This window comes from Halichoerus grypus, chromosome 5, assembly GCF_964656455.1.
Source record: "Halichoerus grypus chromosome 5, mHalGry1.hap1.1, whole genome shotgun sequence".
Lineage (NCBI taxonomy): Eukaryota > Metazoa > Chordata > Mammalia > Carnivora > Phocidae > Halichoerus > Halichoerus grypus.
Genome location: NC_135716.1, coordinates 124,608,403 through 124,633,477, shown reverse-complemented (window position 1 = coordinate 124,633,477; position 25,075 = coordinate 124,608,403). Strand labels below are relative to the sequence as shown.

The 25,075-nt window shown below is 41.2% G+C and overlaps 1 protein-coding gene across 3 annotated transcripts in view; it reads left to right on the top strand.

The window, feature by feature from the left end:
• The window catches only part of AK5 (adenylate kinase 5), a 238,674-nt gene that overhangs the window by 111,595 nt on the left and 102,004 nt on the right, over nucleotides 1-25,075 (top strand). For all 3 annotated transcript variants that reach the window (XM_078072887.1, XM_078072886.1, XM_078072885.1), the window contains exons 7-8: nucleotides 10,288-10,378; nucleotides 17,696-17,772. In XM_078072887.1, the coding sequence (XP_077929013.1) occupies nucleotides 10,288-10,378; nucleotides 17,696-17,772 (168 nt within the window). The remainder of the gene's footprint in view (nucleotides 1-10,287; nucleotides 10,379-17,695; nucleotides 17,773-25,075) is intronic.

The following is a 25,075-nucleotide window of genomic DNA, read 5'->3' as shown; positions in this document are numbered from 1 at the left end:
TTTTAGGAGCTGGACAGTCATCTGCCTCTTGTGGTCAACTTTGCCTGTCCTGGCTCCTTCCAATGCTCCCTGGCCAGCCTGCAGAGAGGGAGGTCCTTCTGCCAACAGCCACAGCCACCTGGTAGGCTACACGCATCATTCAGACAAATAAAACCACCAAGTATGGTCTAAAAATAGGGAATGGGATCAAGAATGTTTGAGTATATTGCCTCTAGACCTGGCTTGGCTTGGCTTCTGCAGATTCTTAGAGGTATGTCCTAAGAGTCCTTCTAAAAGCCTTGATTTGTTCTGCAAGTGCCCAGCTAAGATTAAGTCTGCCCATGGAGCTGAGAGCTGATCCTCACAGCCTTGGTGGGTGGTAGACATTGGTCAGTCTGATGTAGACAGATGTGGATTCAGATCCTGGCTCTACCACCTGCATGACCTTGGACAAGTTATTTAATCTTTCTGAGACCCAGTTTTTGAATCTGGGGATAATGATACCCCTTCTAGGTAACTGGATGATAGACATTAAGGAAGGCACATGAGGTAATGAGCACTGGGTGGTATATAAGACTGATGAATCACTGACCTCTACTTCTGAAACTAATTATACACTCTATGTTAATTAATTGAATTTAAATTTAAAAAGAATATCCCTTATATAATGATATTGTAGGGACTGAATGATAAAAAAGTTCTAGGGGTGCCTGGGTGGCTCAGCCGGTTAAGCGGCTGCCTTCGGCTCAGGTCATGATCCCAGGGTCCTGGGATCGAACCCCTCATCGGGCTCCCTGCTCAGCGGGGAGCCTGCTTCTCCCTCTCCCTCTGCCTGCCTCTCTGCCTACTTGGTCTCTCTCTCTATGTCAAATAAATAAATAAAATCTTTAAAATAAAAAAAAGTTCTAATGGTGAATGGCATATAGTAGGTGCTCAAAAAATGGTAACTGTACCTGGCACTTTGTCAATGGGTTGTTGAGTGCTGATGCAGATTCTGAAAAATGATCTCTCAGTCAGTGTAATAAGAGTAATCAAAATTCTTAGCCTCCTTTTCTAAGTCTCTATAGCAGGATAAGTCAGTCATTATTACATTGAGGTTTCACGTTCAGGAAGAAACTTTTTCTTGAAACGGTTTCCTCTGGAACCTCTTTATTGTGTTGACTTACTCCCAACAAAACTTTCCAGCTGCTGTCTATGATCTGAATACCCAGTGAAATAAGGATTCTATACAAAAAGCTGAGAACAGTCTTCTACTCAGATATCCACAGCTTTCCAGTGTTCTGTACTCATCACTTTGCATACCAATCATGTCTGTTTTTAGATCTGTCTTCTCACGTTTTCCCCTTATTTCATTCTGTTAAGAAATATGTTCTACACATCCCAGTTGAACAGGGCCATACCACAGGAATTCTGCTTATCAAAATGGGATTGATTTGCCTTTCTCAGACAGAATATTGTCCCTACACACTCCCCCACACACACACCAAATCCATGTAGGTGCTTTTCTTTCAGATTTTGTGATTAATTATGAAGCTTTAGCAATACAATTCTGCAGGCTAATATAAACTGTCATTACTCCATCACTGATGACTACAGATTTCACTCCAGTTACCAAAGGTCTTTAAATTATTACTATTTTTTTTAAATATTTTATTATTTGACAGAGAGAGACACAGTGAGAGAGGGAACACAAGCAGGGGGAGTGGGAGAGGGAGAAGCAGGCTTCCCACCAAGCAGGGATCCCGACGTGGGGCTCAATCCCAGGACCCTGGGATCATGACCTGAGCCGAAGGCAGATGCTTAACGACTGAGCCACCCAGGAGCCCTAAATTATTACTATTTTAATGCAATATCCAATTTTTGTTGGAGAAAAACAAAGTTACTGTGAAGAGGATGACAACCAATCAATCAGGTAGAGGGAAGTCTCTAAACATATAAAAGAGAAAATTTGCAGGGCCAGTTATCTGCATGTTGGGGGTTCTCCAGCCGCAGATGACAAAAGCCATTGGTGGAGAACGTGCTTAATTGAAATCCCTTGCATGAAACCAAGGAGGGGTAAATAATTCAGGAAGCCAGCTTGATGCTCTGAGAATGACACTTATGGGATATATAAAACTGAGACAATACGAATAACAGAACGCACTTATTTCCTCCTCAAACTTAAGCAGAGAAAAAGTGGGAGATAGACCTACACTTAATGAAAGGTGCAATCTGGAAAGAGATATTGAAATGGTGTTCTCCCTTCGAGTCCATTTAGAGACATTTTGTAAACCTAACATTCCTACCTAGCAGAGCGAGGAATGCAGAAAGCCCTGTCTCCATGGAGAAGATTTGGACAGCCTGTTGCAGCCTGAAAAGCAGAGCCCAAAGGACACAAAACCAAAACCTCGTGTCTGCCATTAAAAATGCACTTTCTCCTCACATGGCACTGCCTCCCCTCCCCCGACTATAATTTCCTTTCCTAACACAGGTATATTTTGTACGATTCTGAAAGCTGTTCCAACATTGGTTATTCAAATTAAAACATGCGTTGTGAGTGAACTGGGCGATGTGATAAGCATTTCATTTGGTAGTTACCAGTTGACCTCCCCAGCCCTCTGACATTAAATGACCTGAAACAGATTATGCAGACCACATCCTCAGTGAGTCCTTTCCCTCAGAATAAGAAAAGAGTTTTGTTAAGATTGCCAGACAGAGGGGCGCCTGGGTGGCTCAGTTGGTTAAGCGGCTGCCTTCAGCTCAGGTCATGATCCCGGGGTCCTGGGATCGAGCCCTGTGAAGGGGATCCCTGCTCAGCAAGGGATGTTCCCCCTCTCCCTCAGCCCCTCCCCCCTGCTCATGTGCTCCCTCGCTCTCTCTCTCTCTCTCTCTCTCTCTCTCTCTCGCTGTCTCTCAAATAAGTAAATAAAATCTTAAAAAAAAAAAAAAAGATTGCCAGACAGATAACAGTCACTGAAAAGATGAAGTTGCCTATCTAATCACTGAATTTCAGGGCTGGGAGCAACCTCAGACAGCACGATTCCGTCTGCCCCATGAAGCTTGCTTCTGACCTGTGAGCTGTAAATGAACTTTCATTCCTAGAGCTTCCGTCACCCTCCACTGATGGTACCCCGGCAGCATCGCCACTTCTGCTATGTGTTGCATTTTGAAGTTACCAGCCCAGGTTCTTGCAGTTCAAAACCTTTTTCCTTAAAAAGGAAAAAAAAAAGAAAAAGAAAAATTATTGCTACTTGAGTTTCAAAACACGGTTTGGAAACCCAAAAGCTGAGAATGCCTCGGTGAAGCTAAGGTTTCTCAGCTTTGGCACTACTGACATTCAGACTGGATAGTTCTCTGTTGTGAGGGGGCTGTCCTGTGCACTGTAGGATATTTTGCAGCCTCCTTGTCCAGTAGTGTCTCCCCTGCCTGTTGTGACAACCGAAAATGTCTCCCAACGTTGCCTAATGTTGGGTTGGGGGAAGGTGGGAGAGACAGAATTTCTTCTGGTTGAGAACCATTAATGTATATGGTTTGTGTAAAAATAAAATAAGTAAAATGTTTGATGACTTAAAAGTCAGTTCTCTTACCATACACACAACCTCTCCAACACTGAATATTACCATTTTGCAAAACTCTTAGCCAACTAAGCGGCGATTGTTGTGATAGCACCTAATCACAATGCTCTCCAAGGTCTGTGTGCCACATTATCTGCTAGGAGAATGGAGAGACGAATCCCATGCTAGTCCTGGAGTTGTACAAGTGGGATGTTACAGAAAATAAAGCAGTCTGGGTTCACTGTTGTGATCCTGATGCAGAAGTAAACGGGCTTCAGCAGATCCACGCAGTCCAGAGCTGAGTTGGGTATGTGGCTATCGTCTTCCTTCCTCATGGTCCATGTTCATCACCCAAACACTTAGCAGTTGGAATCTACCCAGCATGTGGTAGTTACTCAGCAAATACTTGTTGAATGTTTTTATGAATGGTGTTTCACCTGTTGCAGTTGGCTTTTGCCTTGGACAATCACGTAATTTAGTCTGTGCTAGAACAAATAATAGCTTTGTTCAAATCAGTCAGAGGATAGAATATCTCCTGGAAAGTCTCAAAGTCTCTTGTATTCCTTATTCCACAATCCCCAAGTTAAAAAACGAAGAAGTGTCTGTGTGTGTGTGTGTGTCCAAAGTACAGAAGCAATCAAAGATCTATAAGATATACTCCCTCAGACCTATGTAGTCGCAGAGAGAGAGAAAAAGGAGGACTGCACTTTATGCCAGGCTCTGTGCTGTGTGTTAAATATATACCATCTCCTTAGGCCTTGCAGCAATCCCGTTGCGTAGGTGCTAAGAACAGGGAGAAGTAAGTTGCTACAGGGGGAAGCAGAAATTCAAACCAAGCCCCAGTGGAGTTTCAAGCTGTCTGAGCCCAGTCTGAAGCCTCCCCTGACTCACTTGTGTGCCAGGCCTTGAGTGCTTATTGAACAGAGAGCCCTGCCCACCACTGCCCTGTATGTCCCACATTGCTGACAACCAAGCAGCCTCTTCAGCATTGAAGGTTGGGCTTCATCATCCCCACCATGGTGGGAGTCTCTAGAGATGGCACCCAGGCCCAACCAGACCAGACCTACAGACCTGGCTCCTGTTAGCACTTCTAGATTCAGATGCTGTACTGCTTCCCATGGCAGGGGGGTACTGCCTCTTAGTGGCCGCCCCAGGGGCTAAACAGCACAACCAAGAATTAGAGGGTACTTAACTCCTCAGAGGTAAAACTTGGACCAGTGGAAGAAGGAAACGAGGAGTGCCTGGGTGCCTCAGTAGGTTAAGCAACTGCCTTCAGCTCAGGTTGTGATCCCAGGGTCCTGCTCAGCAGGGAGTCAGCTTCTCACTCCACTCCTTTCCCTCACTCTGCCCTCTGCCCTCTGCCCTTCCCCCTCCCCTTCCTTCTCCCCGCCCCCACACCGTGCTCACATGCTCTCTCTCTCAAATAAATAAAAAGAAAGAAAGAAAGAAGGAAAGAAAAAGAAAGAAAGAGAAAGAAAGAAAAAGAAAGAAAGAAAGAAAAGAAAGAAAAGAAAGAAAGAAAGAAAAGAAAGAAAGAAAGAAAGAGAGAGAGAGAAAGAAAGAAAGAAAGAAAGGAAGAAAGAAAGACAGGAAACTGAAAGGAACCAGCATATAAATACCTCTCCTGTACCCCCCTCCTGTCAGACTCTTCTGAGATGTAAAGGGTCCATTTAGCCTTTCTAGAGACCAAGCTACCAGCTCTATTTTCTTGTGAAGCTGCGGCCAGTCCAGGAATGTACTTTCTTACATCTGTTTTCCTTTTTTCTTTGCCTTTTCTTTTTACCTCACACTTACTGCCCTGGGTTTACACACACACACACACACCCTCCAATAAAGTGTTAGCCTATGTTTGCCTTAGGGATCCCTTCTAGGGATCCCAAGCTAAAACATGAACTTATGCTCTTTTATTTATAAAATGACAATGTTGCCACCCATATCTGAAAAGTCCAAGAAAAAATAAAAACAAAATCCCTCTTTAGTACATTACTCCTTACTGAGGATAGCTAATAAATATTTTGAAAGAACAAGCCAGCCATAATATGTATGGATATAAGAAACAGTGCATCAAGATGGCACTAAATGTGCCTTCATGGTCTCCTTGTATCTGCCCTAACCACCAGCTGCTTTTCTTATCTTGCTTTTAGATAAAAGGGGCTGTGTTAACACTCGTTTGAGCAGAAGGACTATATCTGTCTTACTGTGATGGTATCTGTAGGATGGAAAGTGTCAGTCATCCTGAATTCAAGTCCTAGCTCTGCTTATAGCTGTTTGACCTAAGAAAGTCATAATATCTCTAGGTAGATATTTCCTCACCTGTAAAATAGAAAGAAAACTCTCTGCCTCACCTTTCCCATGGGCTGATGCCACATGGTGAAAGCACTTTGAAGCACCATTCTGATGTGCTTTAACCTTAAGAGGAGGGAAGGAAATAACTTTCTAATTTAGGCTTCCAAAATTTCCCTCACTAAGACTGATGAAACGCTTCAGTAGGAGAATATAGAGGGGTAAATCCCTTAAATCTTCTTCAGTATCTTCAAGATAATAATTAAGGTTAAAAGCTAAAGAATTGAGACCTCACCAAGATGGAATAAAAGAGACTGGAATTTCCCTCCCACATGAAACAAACAGACAAAAGGAAAAGAAAAAAAATGTATATTAAAAAAAAAAAACAGTTTTCAAGATACCTTACATCAAGCAATGAGGTGATTCCTTGAGAGACAGGAAACACACGTGGTGAGTCCGAGGATTGTTTTTACTGCTGGAGATTTCCCAGAGCCCGGGCAGGAAGAAGGAAGCCTTGTGGCGACTGCGGGACCCCATGGGTTGGGCAGACAGAGCTGTGAGTCTAGGAGACCAAAGTGACCAGAGGTCAGAGGACAGAGTACCAGAGATGTGAGCAACACGGAGAGAGCACTCCGGAGATCTGCCGAGGGTTCTCCTCATCCAGCTAGGTGCTAAGCAGTGCATGCATCTGAGCAAACTACCTGAAGCTGAGAGAAAACCACCCAGAAGGATTAACTGGTGCTACACCAGGCTTGGAATAGTGCCTTTTTCTACCAACCAGACTGGAAAAGCTCTTAATTCACAAGGTACTTGGTAGAGAACTTAGAAGAGTCTTACCTCCACAGTGGGGAATAATTGGTCATACACTAAACACTGATCTGGGCCAACCCAACAGATCTTTTTTTTTTTTTTTTTCAAGTTTTTATTTAAATTCCAGTTAGTTAACATACAGTGCAACACCAGTGTTAGGTGTAGAATTTAGTGATTCCTCACTCACATACATCACCTGGTGCTCTTCCCAACAAGTTCCCTCCTTAACACAAGTGCTCTCATGCATCCCCCCACCCCCTCCCCTCCGGTAACCATCAGTTTGTTCTCTATAATTAAGAGTCTGTTTCTTGGTTTGCCTTTCTTTTTTTCCCCCTAGGTTCATTTATTTTGTTTCTTAAATTCCACAGATGAGTGAAATCATATGGTATATGTCTTTCTCTGACTGACTTTTTTCACTTAGCAAAATACACTCTAGCTCCAGACACATTGTTGCAAATGGCAAGACTTCATTCTTTTTTATGGCTGAGTAATACTCCATTATCTATGTGTGTGTGTGTGTGTGTGTGAGAGAGAGAGATGTATATATATCTCACATCTTTTTTAAAGATTTTATTTATATATTTGAGAGAGAGAGCACAAGCAGGGGGAGGAGCAAAGGGAGAGAGAAGCAGACTCCCCGCTAAGCAGGGAGCCTGACGTGGGGCTCAATCCCAAGACCCTGGGACCATGACCTGAACCGAAGGCAGACTCTTAACTGACTGAGCCACCCAGGCACCCCAATACCACATCTTCTTTATCAATTCCTTAGTCAATAGACATTTGGGATCTTTTTATAATTTAGCTATTGTTGATAATGCTGCTATAAACATTGGAGTGCATGTACCTCTTCAAATCAGTATTCTTGTATCCTTTGGGTGAATACCTAGTAGTGCAGTTGCTGGATCACAGGGTATAGCTCTATTTTTAACTTTTTGAGGAACCTCCATACTGTTCTCCAGAGTGGCTGTACCAGTTTGCATTCCCACCAACAGTGTAGGAGGGTTCCCCTTTCTCTACATCCTCACCAATACCTGTTAAAATTTTCCTGTGTTGTTAATTTTAGCCATTCTGACTGGTTCGAGGTAATATCTCATTGTAGTTTTGATTTCTATTTCCCTGAGGATGAGTGATGATGAGCATCTTTTAGTGTGTCTATTAGCCATCCGGATGGCTTTGGGTAGTCTTTGGAAAAATGTCTATTCATGTCTTCTGCTTCTGGATTATTTTTTGGGTATTGAGTTTGATAAGTTTTTTATATATTTTGGATACTAATCCTTTATCAGATATGTCATTTGCAAATTTCTTCTTCCATTCTGTAGGTTGCCTTTTAGTTTTGTTGATTGCTTCCCTTACTGTGCAGAAGCTTTTTATTTTGATGAAGTCCTGATAGTTCATTTTTGCTTTTGTTTTCCTTGCCTCAGGAGACATATCTAGAAAGAAGTTACTACAGTTGATGTCCAAGTGGTTACAGCCTGTGTTCCTCTAGGATTTTAATGGTTTCCTGTCTCACATTAAGGTCTTTCATTCATTTTGAATTTATTTTTGTGTGTGGTATAAGAAAGTGGTCCAGTTTCATTCTTCTGCATGTCGCTGTCCAGTTTCCCAACACCATTTGTTGAAGAGACTGTCTTTGTTCCATTAGATATTCTTTCTTACTTTGTTGAAGATTAATTGCCCATATAGTTGTGGGTTCATTTCTGGATTTCCTATTCTGTTCCATTGATCTATGTGTCTGTTTTTCTGCCAGTACCATACTGTCTTGATCACTACAGCTTTGTAATATAACTTGAAGTCCAGAATTGCAATGCCTCCAGGTTTGCTTTGCTTTTTCAGGATTGCTTTGGCTATTTGGGATCTTTTGTCCTTCCATACAAATTTTAGGCTTGTTCTAGCTATGAAAAATGCTGATATTTTGATAGGGATTGCATTAAATGTGTAGATTGCTTTGGGTAATATAGACATTTTAACAATATTTGTTCTTCCAATCCATGAGCATGGAATGTTTTTCCATTTCCTTGTGTCATCTTTAATTTCTTTCATCAGTGCATTATAATTTTCAGAGTAGAGATCTTTTACCTCTTTGGTTAGGTTTATTCCTAGGTATCTTATGGCTTTTGATGCAATTATAAATGGGATCGATTCCTTGATTTCTCTTTCTGCTGCTTCATTATTGGTGTATAGAAATGCAACAGATTTCTGTATGTTGATTTTGTATCCTGCAACTTTACTGAATTTGTTTATCAGTTCTAGTAATTTTTTGGTCAGCCCAACAAGGTTTAAAATCAAAATCTGAAATAATAAATAAATAATAAAATAAAATCAAAATCTGAAAGGATCAAGTTGTTCCCAAGTAACTAAATTGCATTCCAGAACAAAGCTCAAGAATATTTATAGGAATACAAAAATAACTAACACCCAACACAGTCAAAATGATGATGCCTGGCATCCAGTAAAAACTACCAAACGTGCAAAGAAACACCAGATGTTAGAATTTGCAAAGGATGTTAAAAGTTATAATTGTATTTCAGATATTCAAAACCTTAAATAGAGACATAGATTTTTTTAAAGATTCAAATCAAATGTCTAGAGATGAAAACTATAATGCCTGAACTGAAAGATATCCAGGCTGAGATTAACAGTGTATCCAAACAGTAGAATACTACTCAGCAATGAAAATGGATGAATGATGGCTACAACATTGATGAATCTCAGAATAACTGAGCTGAGTGAAAGAATCCAGACAAAAAAGATTGCATGCTGTATAAATCAGCATTTTTTATATGAAATTCTAGAGTATGCAAAATAATCTATAGTTAGAGAAATGTAGGATCAATGAGTACCAGGTAGGGGGGCAGGAGGACAGAATTCATCCCCAAGGGGCACAAGGACACTTTTGAGGGTGATAGTTATGTTCACTATTTTGATTTTCATGATGGTTTCACAGGTATACAGACAGAGATGTCAAAACTTACCATTTGTACACTTTAAATATATACAGTTTATTATATGTTGATTATAATTCAACAAAGCTTTAGTTTTTAAAAACTAAAGAGATAGGCATGTATTTAAAAAAAAAACACTGCACAACTTGGGACATAGAGGATTTATAAATATAACCACATTTTTTAATATTTAAATTTTTGTAAATTTTAAAGAATGGTAAAATGTTTAAATCTGTAATTTTTTTACATCTAAGTCTATAGCGTCTACCAACTACCTCTGTTGTATAGTATCTATAGTATCTAGTACAGTAACTAAAATTTGGTTTGGGAGCTCTTTCTTTTTATAACAGTACATTGGAAAATTTCCCCCCCTATTGTTCAGAACTACGTATTTTCATGGTTCTTTTTAATTAAAAACAAAAACCCTAAGAGCCAGAAGGCACAAGGTAAATTTCAGTTCTCATTTTTTCCAAAGCGTACTTTACAAATTAAGAAAATTCTACACATTTTTCTTAACCATAAGTGAGTGACTGTACACTTACTCCCCAATATCCTTCTCTGTTTGATACATGGTCTAGGCCGAAAAACTCTCTGACGGTCTGCTTAAGACTCAAGGGCTTTAATTCCTGTTGACCTGCTTCATTAGAGATACAGTTGTGTGATGCATGCTCATTATATCTGGGAGTGAACTAATTTATGTCTTCTCTTGTTCCCAACTCGTCTGTCCTGACTTTGCCCAGTTTGACGCTGACCGAGACGAGGATGAGGTGTTCTATGACATCAGCGTGGCAGTTGACAGCAAGTTATTTCCAAACAAAGAAGCTGCAGCAGGTAAGTGTCTGTGTCCTTCGGGCCCCAGTCCCGCCTGACCACCTGCCAAGTGTCTGGAGTCTTATAGTAATGTCAGAGCACAACAATCTGCTGTAAGGTTTTAAGGATGATGCTGTACTCAGAGCTTTACACTTCCTGGGACTCTCCGTCTGGCCCTTATAGGTAATGCTTTTCCTCCAGTCATTGTCCTTGTAAATTAGCAGGCAGTCCCAATGTAACATAGGACCTATGTGACTATAATTGAAAAAAACGAATCTAGCCCATTCGTTGTGCAACAATTAAAAGTTACAGTTCCTCCAGGACTCCTTAACTCATACTTGTCTCTGCCTCGCCCCCTTGGGAAAAGCCTCCCCTTCTGTCAGATAGCTACTCTTATCCCAACCCACAGCTCCCATTTTGGCTCTGCGCCTTCCCTTCCTAAGCACTCACCCCTAGAAGTTTGACATTGTGATAGTGCGGGGCTATCCCACACCCTTCTGTAGGCAGTACTCACAGTTCTGTCCTTGACCCTTTCCTTACTCTCTTTGACACTCTGACTCTGGTCAACTCATTGTCCCTCATGGTCTCAACTATCAGTTCCATGTGGGTGACTCTCAAATCTTCGTCCCAGTCCTGACCTTCCTTCTCAGTAATGGCCTCAGTGGGTAAAGATCAAAAAAGTTCTGAGCTGTAAAGAAAAAGGCTAAACACTTAAAATGTTTAACCATATTTGATTTGAATGACCCTAAGAAAGAATGCACCCTAAGAGAGGCAGAATAAAAAGAAAGGCAAGGATGTAGTCTTCTGGGCAGCCCCACCGAACACAGATAATAGTGTAAACTCACCTGCCTGGCTTTCCAGTGATGGTTAGAGTAAGAGGGCCTACTGCGGGGAAAGATGGAATACTGAGAAGCATGTACGATCATATAAACCTGGGTGCCGCTGCTCTGGACAAATGCTGTGACACCTGTCAATCTTTCATTTAGAACATTTACTTAGACCTCTAATAACAAATGTCTAACTGCTAGGTGTCCTCAGTTTGCTAAGACAGTGGAGTGGAGGAGCTGATTTAAGCTGCCCCTTGTTTTTTTTTAATTTATTTTTTAAATTTTAATTCCAGTATAGTTAACATACAGTGTGATATTAGTATCAGTGTACAATAGAGGGATTCAGTAATTCTGTACATTACTTGGAACTCATCATGATAAGTGTGCTCTTAATCCCCTTCACCTCTTTCACCCATCCCCCCACCCACCTCCCCTCTGGTAACCGTCAGTTTGTTCTCTATGCTTAGGAGTCTGTTTCTTGGTTTGTCTCTCTTTTTCTCCTTTGTTCATTTGTTTTGTTTCTTAAATTCCACATGTGAGTGAAATCGTGTGGCATTTGTCTTTCTCTAACTGACTTATTTCACTTAGCATTATACTCTCTAGATCCATCCATGTTGCTGCAAAGGGCAAGATTTCATTCTTTTTTTATCGCTGAGTAATACTGCATTGTACATATATACCACATCTTTATCCATTCATCTGTCAATGGACACCTGGGCTGCTTCCCCAATTTGGCTCTTATACATAATGCAGCAATAAATATAGGGGTGCGTATATCTTTTCAAATTAGTGGTTCTGTATTCTTGGAGTAAATACCCAGTAGTGGATGATATGGTAGCTCTATTTTTAATTTTTTGAGGACCCTCCATGCTGTTTTCCACAGTGGCTGTAGCAGTTTGCATTCCCACCAACAGTGCACGAGGGCTCCTTTTTCTCCACGTCTTCTAAGCTGCCTTCTTTAGAACACTTGACACTGTACTTTGTGGCTCTCCCATGGCCCTTCTCCAAGGTGGTCCCATCCTGCGGTGGCGTGGCTGTGTTAGCTTCTGTGCTAGTCGGTAACTGCCTGAGGGCAGGTGCTGTGTGCTCAGCGTGTGTAGCCCCTCCCCGTAGCAGAGGCTTCCGCGGGCCTCCTCTTTCCTCTCTATACCTCCAGACTTCTGAACAGAGGAGTCTGCTCACAGCCTCAGCTCCCACAAGCTCCCCTCCACGCCTCAGAACCCTGAAAGCTGAGTCCTGTTCCAGCCTTAAAATAAGCCTGTTCTATCTATAACAGCCCTCAGTTGATGGAGTGAGCAAGGGAGGGACTGGGGTAAACCAGACACACACCATGCCTCCCCTACAGGAGGCAGCCACTTCGAAGCCCCATGCTATTGCTGCCATTAAGGAATGGGCCAGTCGTTGCTGGATCTTTCTCTCTTTCAAGAGAAAACAGAAGCCTGCATCTGTAGGTGAAACCTCCAGGCTTGTAAAGGTTGCTGACTCACCCAGTTAAACGAGCCATGTCCGTGGCCACTGCTCCGTGAATTGTCAGCCCCCAGGTTTTGTCCCTCTACTCTTCCCTTCTCTCTGGACCCTCTCTTTGCAGAATCTCACCCACCCCGCACCTCCCATATCACCTCCATGCGAATGGCTTTCCATTCTTCTTTTAAATTTTTTTAAATATAGCGGGCGCCTGGGTGGATCAGTTGGTTAAGCGACTGCCTTCAGCTCAGGTCATGATCCTGGGGTCCCTGGATCGAGTCCCACATCGGGCTCCCTGCTCGGCAGGGAGTCTGCTTCTCCCTCTGACCCTCCCCCCTCTCATGTGCTCTCTCTCATTCTCTCTCAAATAAATAAATAAAATCTTTAAAAAAAAAAAAATTTTTTAAATAAAAATTGTATATATTTAAGATGTGCATCATGATGATCTGGCAGGCATATACACAGTGAAAGGACTACTACAATTAAGCTAATTAATATATCTTCTCATCACCTAGTCACCATTTTTCTCTGTGTAAGGAGAGCACCCGAAATATATTCTCTTAGCAAATTTCTAGCACTTAATACAGTGTTATTAACTACAGTCATCAAGCTGTACATTACATCCCTAGATTTACTCATCCTACGTAACTGCAACTTTGTACCCTTTGGCCAACATCTCCCATATCCCCCACCTTCCTGTGCCATGGTAACCATTGCTCGGCTCTCTGCTTCATGTATTTGTTTATAGATTCCACCCTCTCAGTGAGATCAGGCAGTTTTTCTCTATTAAGGGAGCCAGGCAAAAATGTCCCTATCCTCACAGCCCACGCCAGTCGCCATTCCTCAAGGACACCTTGGGAGTGCAGTCCCTGTTCTTTATCCTCACTGCACTCGTCAGGGCTTTGTCGTTCTTTCCGGGCCTTTTAACCTCATCCCTGGTCTCTTACCTCATCCCTAGCCTCTCCCATCTGTTCTGAATCCTGTTGCTGCCATAGGGCTCCTCATCCAATGCAGCTCTGACTACCCTTCCTCCTCAATAAAACAAAACAAAGCAAAACCTTCAATGACTTCCCTGCAGGCTGAGCACCAGTGGCCTTAGCATGGCAGAAATACCCTTAGCTTTGCTGCAGCGGTCCTCCTCCTGCCCCAGCATCTCCTCCCTCCACCCCCGACACCCCACCGGCTTCCTCCGGCTCCTTGGATGTCTCAAGCACCTTCCTGCCTCTGGCCATTTGCACAAGTTACTTGGTATCTCTGCCCACGCCCCTCCCGTGTGCATCCTCTCTACTCTCTCACCCCCTAGGTCCTGCTTCACCCAGCCGGATCCTATTTTGTATCTCAGTTTAAATGTGATTTTCCTCAGGAGGCGTTCTCAGCCTCCATCCCAGACTACTCCTACTACTCCCTCCCCTGTCATGGAGTAACTGGAAAATCACTCCTGCCCGGCTCACCCGAACAGTTCCAACACCAGATCCCTTGAGAAGCTCATCTTCTAGTCCCAAATACCGTCCAGGTATTTTTCCAAAGAAATGCAATGCTCTTCAAAGGAATTCTAATGCAAACTGTTACTAGCACTTTCCATGCCTGTTGGAATAAGAGCTGGGCTCTCCGTGCCTGACGACTGAGGCACTTAGGAGGAATTTCATGTTTGCAAAGTGAATGGAAAAGATCAAGATTTGCAAAAGCAAAATGTAAATGTCCTTTTATTCGTTTTTCAGTCATTCAGCATGTATGTATCAAATGCGTAGAATTTCTAAGTATTGTTCTTAAATTTAGAGATGAAATACAACGCCACCTAAAGCTGTTTACGGTTGAGCAGAAGAGACAGCACAAGGGAAAGCCTGCCTTCCTCCGAGGATGCAGATGATGTGTTAGAGGAGCTTTATCTGCCGATGCCCTTCACTGCCCAAGAAGCCCTGCCTTGCTGGAGTGCCCCTCTGTTTGGGACTCCAAGTGAGAGGAGGACCTTCCTAAAACTTCAGATTAAAGATCTACAAGGAGGAGAAAAGTCTGTAACATTGTCCCAGAAAGCAATATGGTTAGCCTTCCAGTACCTCTTAAGCCAATTTGTATCATCTTCCCTCTTAAATTTAGGGAGACAACCTGAAAAGAATCTTTCTGAAGACCATTCTACATCTGAAACGGGTGACGCTGAGTGTTCCCTGGGGGATTCTATTTCAGCGCTGTATCTATAGAAAGAATATTTTTAAATCAGAAAGAAATTGAGAAATTCAAAATAGGGAGAAGTGAAAGCCATACTATCACTTTTACAAAATGCCCTAATTTTGCTGTCCCTTTTGAGTAATGAGATCATTGCAGGTGTTTTATGCATTAAATTGTTCAATGAAAGAAGGCAAAAATGTGTACATATATCTATATCTACCTCCTTCTTCTATATGTCAAACTTAGACTATTATTAAAGGTCCCATTTTCAGCAAACCAAGCAACCAATGCTAAAAGAACACGAAAGCTATTCAGTCACTATCTGAGCCGATAATGATATCTATTGTCTATTGCTTCCTATGATTTATTAGTCCTGTTGCCAAGAGCAACAACGTGTCAAGAAATTCCATCCCTTAATGATACAATAAAATTTCTGTTAAAAGCATTTTATTAGGAAAGCCAACTCTTCTTTGTAAGCATAAGTTTTTTTTAAAGAGGTTTTTTATTCCCCCTTCAACAAAGATCTACCATCGCTGGAGATCGTTTTCTAACAATCTTGTTCCAGTTTAAATATTAACTGTAATATCTATTAACCAGGTTGTTTAAGAGCTCTTGAAAATTTGTACTTTTTTAAAACAACTGAAAGAACAGTTTCTAATTAAATAAAATAAGTAGGACACAGGAACTAAAAGGGGCTATATGTTTAATAAGCCTTTGTGTTCAGATCACATTGCTCATTCCACATGAATCACTCCAAATATAGCTGAGATGAGGGTATCGTTTGAATCCAAGTACCTATCACCACTTCTACAAGTCAGTGGTGGGTAATATCCATATTATGGAAACAATGAAAGCTAAAGAAAATTGACATTACCTTTAATGATGCTGTCAATAGCAACCACCCAGAAAGGAGCATCAATTGTCCCAGACTGGAGTGGCACTTCTTGATTCCGCTTCTGGTTCTCCCATTTCCACAGCCACCTTGTGACACGTCTCATCACCTGCCATGCACTGTTACTCATTTTCTCAGAATGTGGAAGAGACGGCAGACTCCTCCAAGTCCCATCCCATAGGGTACTGTAATGAAGGATCATACTCATAAAGCTGTTTGGATCGCTCCTGCTTCGACTTCAGAGTAGGCGGGATATGTTGGGAGCTATGACTTCTGTCTCTGATCTCACTTACTTTCTGTAGGACCTAGCCCAAGTTATTTGACTTCTGCAAAGCTCATTTTCTTCTTTTCTAAAATGAGGGGGTGATATTCTATGAAATACTGGTTCTAAAACTTCCATGATCTTATAATGGAAAAATACACGTTTACTTCTGACATCTTGACTTCCCCACAGCACGTAAGTGCAAACTGATCCCAAAATGGGCTTCAAGACAATCAAATATTTTGGCCCTCAGATACACCTTATAAAATTTTGTATTTGAAAAATAGCAAAAGCACAACGATAGAAAAATTGCATATAATGGCATTACTTGGTAAAATTATACATAAAATTTAAGTTTCCAAATGACCCCTCTGGTCTCACTTTGTTAAATAGCGTGTGGTGCATTGTCTTCCCCACTCTTTTCTGGCAACCACCTTATTAACAATGGACTTGGCAAGGTCTGCTCTCACGATATGATGGCATTACCCACAGTTGTGCTCTACACACGTATGGCAGCTCCACATTTCGTTACTTTTCCAAAATCCTTTGATGGGTCGAATATCTCCACTCTGAAAAATTTTATCGTCCTTTTAAAAGAAGTGTAAAGATACACAAAAACAAGGTTGTAACTGCTTAGTACTTAGTATGACAATGGACCAGTCCTTAGTTGATTTGTTGAAAAGTAGGGGTAATCGTGAGTAGAAAAAAAAAAAACAAGAGAAGAGTTGAGAAAAGACTGTGTGAGGACATACCTTGAAACTCTCTTTGGAAGAAAGGATGAAAGCAGCCTCTCTGGCAGAGGTTTATATCTGAAAAGCATGTGAGATGCTTGACGTTTTTATCGTTCATTAAACATTAGTCATTGTGTTCTGACCAAGAATTATTTGGCAAAGACAAGTCTACAGTGAAATGCGGAGTGGTTTGTTTCTTCACAAGGACATACAGCATTTTATGGGCAGCACCGAATTCTGTCTTTCTGGCTGGTTAGGTGATACGTATTTCCTGGGAGGAAAGAGTCATTAAACAAGAATGATAAATCAGTTGTGCTCCAGGAGCCCCATTATGAAAATTACCAGTTTGTTTGAGCCTTGAGGATTAATGGGTAAGCAAATTAATGTAACCTGTAGTACCTACAGGGGGAAGCTCTCTATTAATACGTTAAGTTAACCCAATGTTTCTCATCATCAGGGACTAAAGTGACCCAAAGGCTGGAGGAAAAAATTGTCAGGTTTTCACGGAGTTAGCAAACTCTGCCCCACTGATTTCTGGAACGTCCTTGCTCTTCTCCCACTCTGCACTTTGCTCATAGTGTTCCCTCTATCTCATTTACTGCTACACACCCCTAAACCGCTTCCCCTCCTGGACCATCCTTACTCACTCTCAAAGTTTGGGCTCATAGATTCATTCCTTGTACTTAGTTCTTACCTCCATCATCACCTCCACTTCTAGTCAGAATTAGTAGCCCTTTATTTGGTTTCTGAACCTTGCTGTTGACAAATCAGAGTCCTCCAAAGGACTGTCTTCTTCTTAAGGCTGGAAACAGTATCTAGAGTATCTGTGTTTTCTATCTGGGAGCCCAAACATGGTGCCCAGCAAAGGAGAAGAGTCTAAAAATGTTTGTGGATTTAATGTAACCACAAGAACAATATGGAAACCTAGTGGGAGATAGTTTGCTTTACAAACATACACAGACAGCCTTTATCAGGTAATCTTTTCTTTTCTAATCTTAGGTTCGAGTGACCTTGATCCTTCAATGATGTTGGACACTGGAGAGACCATTGATACAGGCTCTGATTATGAAGATCAGGTAATTAAAATCTAAAATTACCTCTCTATTTAAATATTTCAATTTTAGCCTTTGTAAATGTTTTATGAAAATTAGAATTATAAATCATTTTTGAGGTGTTTACAGATAATAGCATATTCCATGATAAATCATGCTAGCCTACAGCTTTTATTCACTCACTTTGGCCCTTCGCCCCTCCCCTTCCCCACAGTTCCCAAACAGCAACTAATTAAGAAAAGGTCTGTGGTTTAAGTTACACGAGAAGGAAATGAGGTTATGTGAGGTTCTCTTGGGCAAGAATTTGCCTGTGTCTCTGGATCCCTTTCTGACAATGAACTAACAGTATTTACTGAGTACTAGCTACAGGCTCAGGGTTCTGCTTTTCTATTTCTAACCTTTGAGAAGGACTAATGACCAATGACAACACAGCCAAGAAGTCAAGTCTATTTTCTATTTTAATAAAACCAGAGAAATTTATCTGGGTCATTTTCCTCTCAGCAGAAGAACTCTCCCTCCTGCTGTATTTTAATAATCCAAAATAGTTGGCAAATGATCCAACTCTCTAATTAAGCTTTTTGTTTAAAAAGAGGGTAATGTCTGAAACTTCCTTCTACTGCTCATCAGTGCTCCTCTTCAATGGCTGAAAGCTGAGAGAACGTGAGGGTTTTTTCCTCACATCTTCAGCTAATGTATGTCACAGATAAAGCAGATAGAGCAAACCAGTGTCCAGATGTAATGGTTGGCTATGCATTTCATATTCCTATCCAGAAACTATTTTCAAAGGGCGCCTGGGTGGCTCAGTCGGTTAAGCATCTGTCTTCGGCTCATGTCATGATCCCAGGGTCCTGGGATCAAGTCCCACATAGGGCTCTGCGCTCAGTGAGAGGAGTCTGCTTCTCCCTCTGCCTCTGTCCCTCCACCCCGCTGGTGCTCTCTCACGTGCACGCGCTCTCGCTGTCTCTCAAATAAATAAATAAAATCTTAAGAAAAACAGAAGCTATTTTCATGAACATTAAGTTCTTTCTTTTATATTAAAAAGCATGGAGAAAATATTGACAAGTGATATAATAGGTACTGTGTATTTATAATATTTTTAGCATTTATAAACATTTAATACATACCGAACATTGTGCCAAGTTCCTTAGATTCTTTTCTCACTAATTCCTTACAACATCTCTAGGAAGTAGGAATTATTATCTTTATTTTATAGATAAGAAAATAAAGATTCAAAGAGTAATTTTCCCACAGTTAAACAAAAATGTTTCACAGTGGGGGAGGGAACTTAGGGCACATTTCCTCACATATGTACCTTACTGCCTTCTAACTCAGCCTCCAATGACAGGCCATTCATTGACAGATTTTAGGAGCCCTTTCAGTTGCCAACTCCCAAGACCCTAGCAGGGGCAAATTCCAAACACCACTATTGAAGGGGAGTTCATGATCCAAAATTACAGACTGCGTAAAGACATGAACCATTACCAGATATCCAGCTGATTAAAAAATGGAAGGTTTCACACCCCAAGAACTAGAGAGAACAGGAAAGTCTGAAAGAAATTTCAATATAGAAATACTTAAAATATTCAAGAAGATAAAAGGAAGATAAACCATGAAACAAGTACAGAAAAAAGTGGGAGGGAAGAGGAAAAAAGGAAAAGGGAAGAAATAGAAATTCTAGGCACAAAAAATATTGTCATTGAAATAAAAATTCCATTAACAGTTTTGAATAGTAGACTAGACACAGCTGAAGAGGCTAAATGACAGAACTGAGGAAATTGCCTTAGAATAAACCAGAAAGCTAAACAATTGCCAAATGTAAGAAACAACTCAGGAGTCCCTGAGGATAGATTGATTGGGCTGACATATTCAAAAAACAGTTCCAGGAGAAAATAGAGGGATGGGGCAGAGGCTCCCTTTTATTTATTCTTTGATTTATTTTATTATTTTAACAGATAATAGTTGAGAATTTTGCAGAGATGAGAAACAACACAAGTCCCCAGATTAAAGGAGCACATCCAGTTCTGAGCAGGATAAAAACAACAGAAACAAAACTCTTCCCTTATTCTTTTTTTCATTTAGTCATTTAACAAATACTAATTGAGCCCCTACTGTATGCCAGGTACTGTGTGGGTAGTTGAAATACGTAATTGTACAAAAGAGGCAAGAAGCTTACATTCTAGTAGAGAAGACAGATACTAAACAATCAACATGATAAATTAGTAAATCCTCTAGATGTCAGAAGTGGTAAGTCCTATGGGAAAAGGAAAAGTAGAATAAGGTAAGAGGGTTAGGAATGCTGGGGTTGGGAACAAGTTATAGTATTAAATAAGATGGCTTCATTAAAGAGGAGCAATCTGGCAGAGACTTGGGCATAGAATGTAAAACATCAGAACACCGAAGACAAAAATAAAATATTCAAAGTCAAAAGGCATTACCTATAAAGGAACAGCAATTTTGGTGACAGTAGATTAAATAACAAGAGCTTGCATTTATTGAGAACCTGTTATAAGCCAGACTCTGTGTTTTATGGTTTATGTGCATTACTGCTAACCCTTACAAAAACTCAAGAAGGTAGCTCCGTTTATCCCCAATTTACCGCAGAAGACACTGAAGCTCATGGAAGTTAAGACACTTCCCGAGATCACCCAGCTAGGCGAGCTGTGAGTCAGGAGACAGACTTTGATCTGCCTGGCACTAAAATCTAGTTTTTACTTTTACCGTTCCCAGTAAAGCCGGTATCTGGGTCACTGGTGATCTAGTGCCAATTCCAGTTAACACTTTTTAGTTATCTTTCTTGACCTCTGCTGCATTTTATTCATCAAACTTTTACTCTGAAGAGTCATGTGGTAAATACCTCAGGCTCTATGAGCCGAATGGCTTCTGTTGGGATTGTTGAGCAAAGGAAACCATAACAACACGGTAACAGAGGAGTACGGCGGGGTCCCAGTAAAGCTTTATGTATTGATACTGAAACTTGAATTCCATATAATTCTCATGTGATTTATCTCAACTATTTAGAAATGTAAAACCCCTTTTAAACCGGAAGGTTGTACCCAAGCAGGCAGAGCAGTGGATTTGACCTGCAAGCTGGTTTGCTGACCGCAGCTGTAAACCATCCTCCCAGTCTTGACATTCTCCTCCCCCTTAGACTCTAACATTTCTAAATTATTTATTCTGCTCTAAATACTTCACATTCGTTACCTTATTTTACCCTCAATTATAGGAGATAGATATTATTATAATATTATTGTTATATTTTATTAAAACATATTTTATTTAAAATATATTTTATTACTTATTCTATTATTATTATTATCATAGTATTATTCCAATAAGGAAACTGAGGTACAGAGAAATTAAGCAGTTTATTCAAAGTTACACAGCTGGCAAGAGGTAAAGACAGAATTCAAACACAGCCATCTGATTTCAGAGCCAGGATCAACAAAGATAGGCTACGCTCTGCTGTAGTAACAAATAAAACTCAAAATCGTATTGAATGGAGCACTGGGTGTTATATGCAAACAACGAATCATGGAAAACTACATAAAAGACTAATGATGTAATGTATGGTGATTAACGTAACATAATAAAATAAAATTTTTAAAAAACAGATTAAAAAAAAAAAAACTCAAAATCTGAGCGCTTTCCTTCCAGAGGTTCTTTTACATGCAGCCTCCAAAGGGATCATGGAAGGGAAGGCAAAGAGCCTGAGGAAGACGGACCTGCTCTTAATTGCACATGACCTCTTCCAACATTCGGTGGGCAGCCGCAGTCAGTGGCCCTCCGCACGTGCAGGGAGGCTGGGAAATGGAGCTTGCTTATGCATCCAGGAATGGAGGGTTGAGTTTGGTGAACACTGAGTCGGCCTCAGCCACGTATCTCTTGCCCTGCTCTGTGTTCACTCTCTCGGCGCTTCTCCTACTTGTTGGTCCACTGGTTCTTGGTGTCCTTGCTGAGCTGCTCTCTGCCAGTCCCTTCTTTAAATGTCAGTGTTCCCCAACATCTGTGGCCCCTTCAATCCTCACTGAACATGTTCCCCTTTAAAAAAAGCTCAACCACAGCCACGATCCACTTCGCTCAGAGCTCCCAGGTGAGCTCCTGGTGCATATGTCTGCCTGCTAAACAGCGCTGGTTGGATTTCCCATGTGCATCTCAAACTCAACACATCCAAAACCAAAATCACCATCTTCCCCCACAAAATCTGCTCGTCCTTCTGTTTTCCCTATTTCTGTTAAGGATACCTCCAGCCTACCAGCTGCCCAAGCCAGAGACTGGATGTCTTCATAGCCTGCTTCCTTTCTCTCCCGTCCTACATCAGTTTGATCAAGAAGCCAGTCGGTTCTCCTGTGCAGAAATCGCTCCTCCCCACTCTGGTGCCAGCACCACTGCCCTTGTTGGCACCCTCAGCCTTCCTCCCTGGGATCACAGAGACAGTCTCCTAACCAATCTCCCTGCCCCAGCCTCCTCACCCATTGTAATTGTCTTGTTGAAAAACAAAGCCAGTCATGGCATTCTGCTTCTTAAAACCCTTTTTGGGGGTGCCTGGGTGGCTCAGTTGGTTAAGTGTCTGCCTTCGGCTCAGGATCCCGGGTCCTGCGATCGAGCCCCACATCGGGCTCCTTGCTCAGCGAGAAGCCTGCTTCTCCCTCTCCCTCTGCCTGCCGCTCCCCCTGCTTGTGCTCTCTCTCTGTCAAATAAATAAATAAATAAAATCTTAAAAAAAAAAAAAACTTTTTGGCTCCTCATTGATGTCAGAATGAAACTGAGAGAACCTTCAAATCAAAATCTGACCCCCTACATCCCTCCCAAAATCATCCCTTGCCAATCACCAAAACACACTCAATGCTCCAGCTACACCAAGCCATCTTCAGTTCCCCCAAGTGGCTTGTGATTTACACAGTCGCTTTCCTCTATATGGAAGCTATCATGCCTACCCCAGATAATCCCACTCATGCGCCATCAGGACCAAGCTTCTTCTCAAGGAAGCCCTCATCTTGTTACATGTTCAGTTCACCTTCTCGGGGGGCGGGGGGGGGGGGGGCGGTGGCCATGAGATCCTATGTTGTAATATTCTCTGGCACTGCAGGGATTGTGTTCTGTTCTAGTTGTCCTCAACGCCTGCCACACAGTCTGGCATGCAGCATATGCCCAGTAAAGGTCCATTTTTAAAAGCCCATAAAATGACTTCAGTTCTTCTTCTGAATATGTAATTTTTGATAACTTGTTAACTCTTGCTAACTCTTTTGAGCCTGGGTTTCCTCTTCTAGAAAATGTTGATGGGAACCTCACTTGGAAGTACTATTGGGAGAGATACACAGGGCAAGGAACCTTGTACAGAACAAATGCTCCATAAATATAAACCCTTCTTTTCCAGCTTAGACTGAACTTTTCAGACATCACGGCCTTTCTGTGTCTGACAAAGGCCCCCACATCCTCAGCTAAGGGAATGCTAATTGAGCACTTCTGCTTTTCAGTCTGGCATGTAGGAGCATAATCATAACCCGTGTTTCCTAACACATAAAAAGCTGAACAGACTGAAAATTCAACAGTTCTTAGATCTCTCAGAGAATCGTGAGGTCACAAAGCAAACCACTGTACCAAAAATTGGAGAGACAGGCAGAGTCAAAAAATCACAAGTGTAGAAACCCGCAAGCAAGAACCGCACCAGAAACCAGTGCCGGGGTAGGAAAACCTAAACTGTAATTGGCAAATTGCAGGAGGCTCGGTATGGGCAAGTGTGAGAGTTAAAAACTCCAGGGGGAGCAAGTCATAGGGGTCTCCACACTTTCGTGAGTTTTACCTCCAGGAGCTCTACCAGGTCCTCACAGTGAGTATCAGAGAAAAATCATTTAGTGCTTCTGGCAAGGGGGAAGGGGAAAGGAACCATTTTGAAATACACCAGAGCCCTCTGTTCTTAACAAGACCTGCTCCCAGGGGAAGCTATTTTATCAGAACCTAACTTGCTGGGATTTTATCAGAGCCTACCCTACCTGGGAGAATGGAAATACATAACTCCAGCCTCCACCCCCCAACCCCCCAGCTATCCTGTCCCACCTAAAAGGGGGGAAAACCTAAGATACACTGGTGAAGTTCATAGTCCAGGGGCTCACCAAAAGACTGAGACCTAATCATAGAACTATATGTGTTTCATAGAATGTTTCCTTTGCCCCTTCACCTTACCACTACATTACTAAAAGTTTATTTATTGCAGTTTCTTTTACCTAGTACATCATGTCCACCTTTCAACAAAAAATTACAAGGCATACTAAAAGGCAAAAACACATTTGAAAAGCATTGGAACAAGAGTAATAAATGGCAGGATTACTGGACTTATCAGAACAGGATTTTTACTAAAAAATATGATGAATATGTTGAGGGCTTAAGTGGAAAAAGTAGACAACATGCAAGAACAGATAACATTCAGGGTAATGTAAGCAGAGAGATGGAAATCCTAAGAAAGAAACAAAAGAAATGCCAGAGATCAAAAACACTATAAAAGAAATGAAGAATGCCTTTGATAGGCTCATTAGTAAACTGGACATGGCTGAAGAAAAAATATCTGAACTTGAGGATATGACAACAAAAACTTCCAAAACTGAAAGGCAGAGAGATAGAAGACAGAAAACAAAACAAAAACAAAAAGCAGAACATTCAAGAACTATGAGACAATTACAAAAGATGAAATATACAAATATATTCAAACTGCAAAAAAAATCAAAGATAAAGAAAAAATCTTGAAAAAAGCATGAGAAAAAATACACCTTACTTATAGAGAAGCAAAGATAAAAAAGACATTCAACTTCTCAAAAAACATGCAAGCAAGAAGAGAGTAAAATGAAATACTTAGTGTGTAAGGGGAAAACATTTTTTAAACCTGGAATTCTGTATCCTATCCTGTAAATTATGCTTCAAAGTGAAGGAGCAAAAGATTTTCTCAAACAAAAATTTAGGAAGTTTGTTGCCAGTAAGCCTGCCTTGCAAGAAATGTTAAAAGAAGTTCTCTAAAGAGAAGGGAAGGGATATAGATTAAGAATTGGTATCTACATAATAAGGAAAGGAAAACTATGAGAGAATGAATTAAATGAAAGTAACATGAAAACTTTTATTTTTCTTATTCTTAATTGATCTAACTGATAATAGTTTGTTCAAAATAATAATAGCAATGATGTATTCAATTATGCACGCTTATGTATAAGTGAAATGAATGACAGCAATGATACAAGGCATGGGAGGAAGAATTAGGAATATTTTGTTACTATAAGCCGTTCTCACTGTCCACTTATTTGAAAGTGGACTTGGATTCTTTTAAATGTATATTGCAAACTCT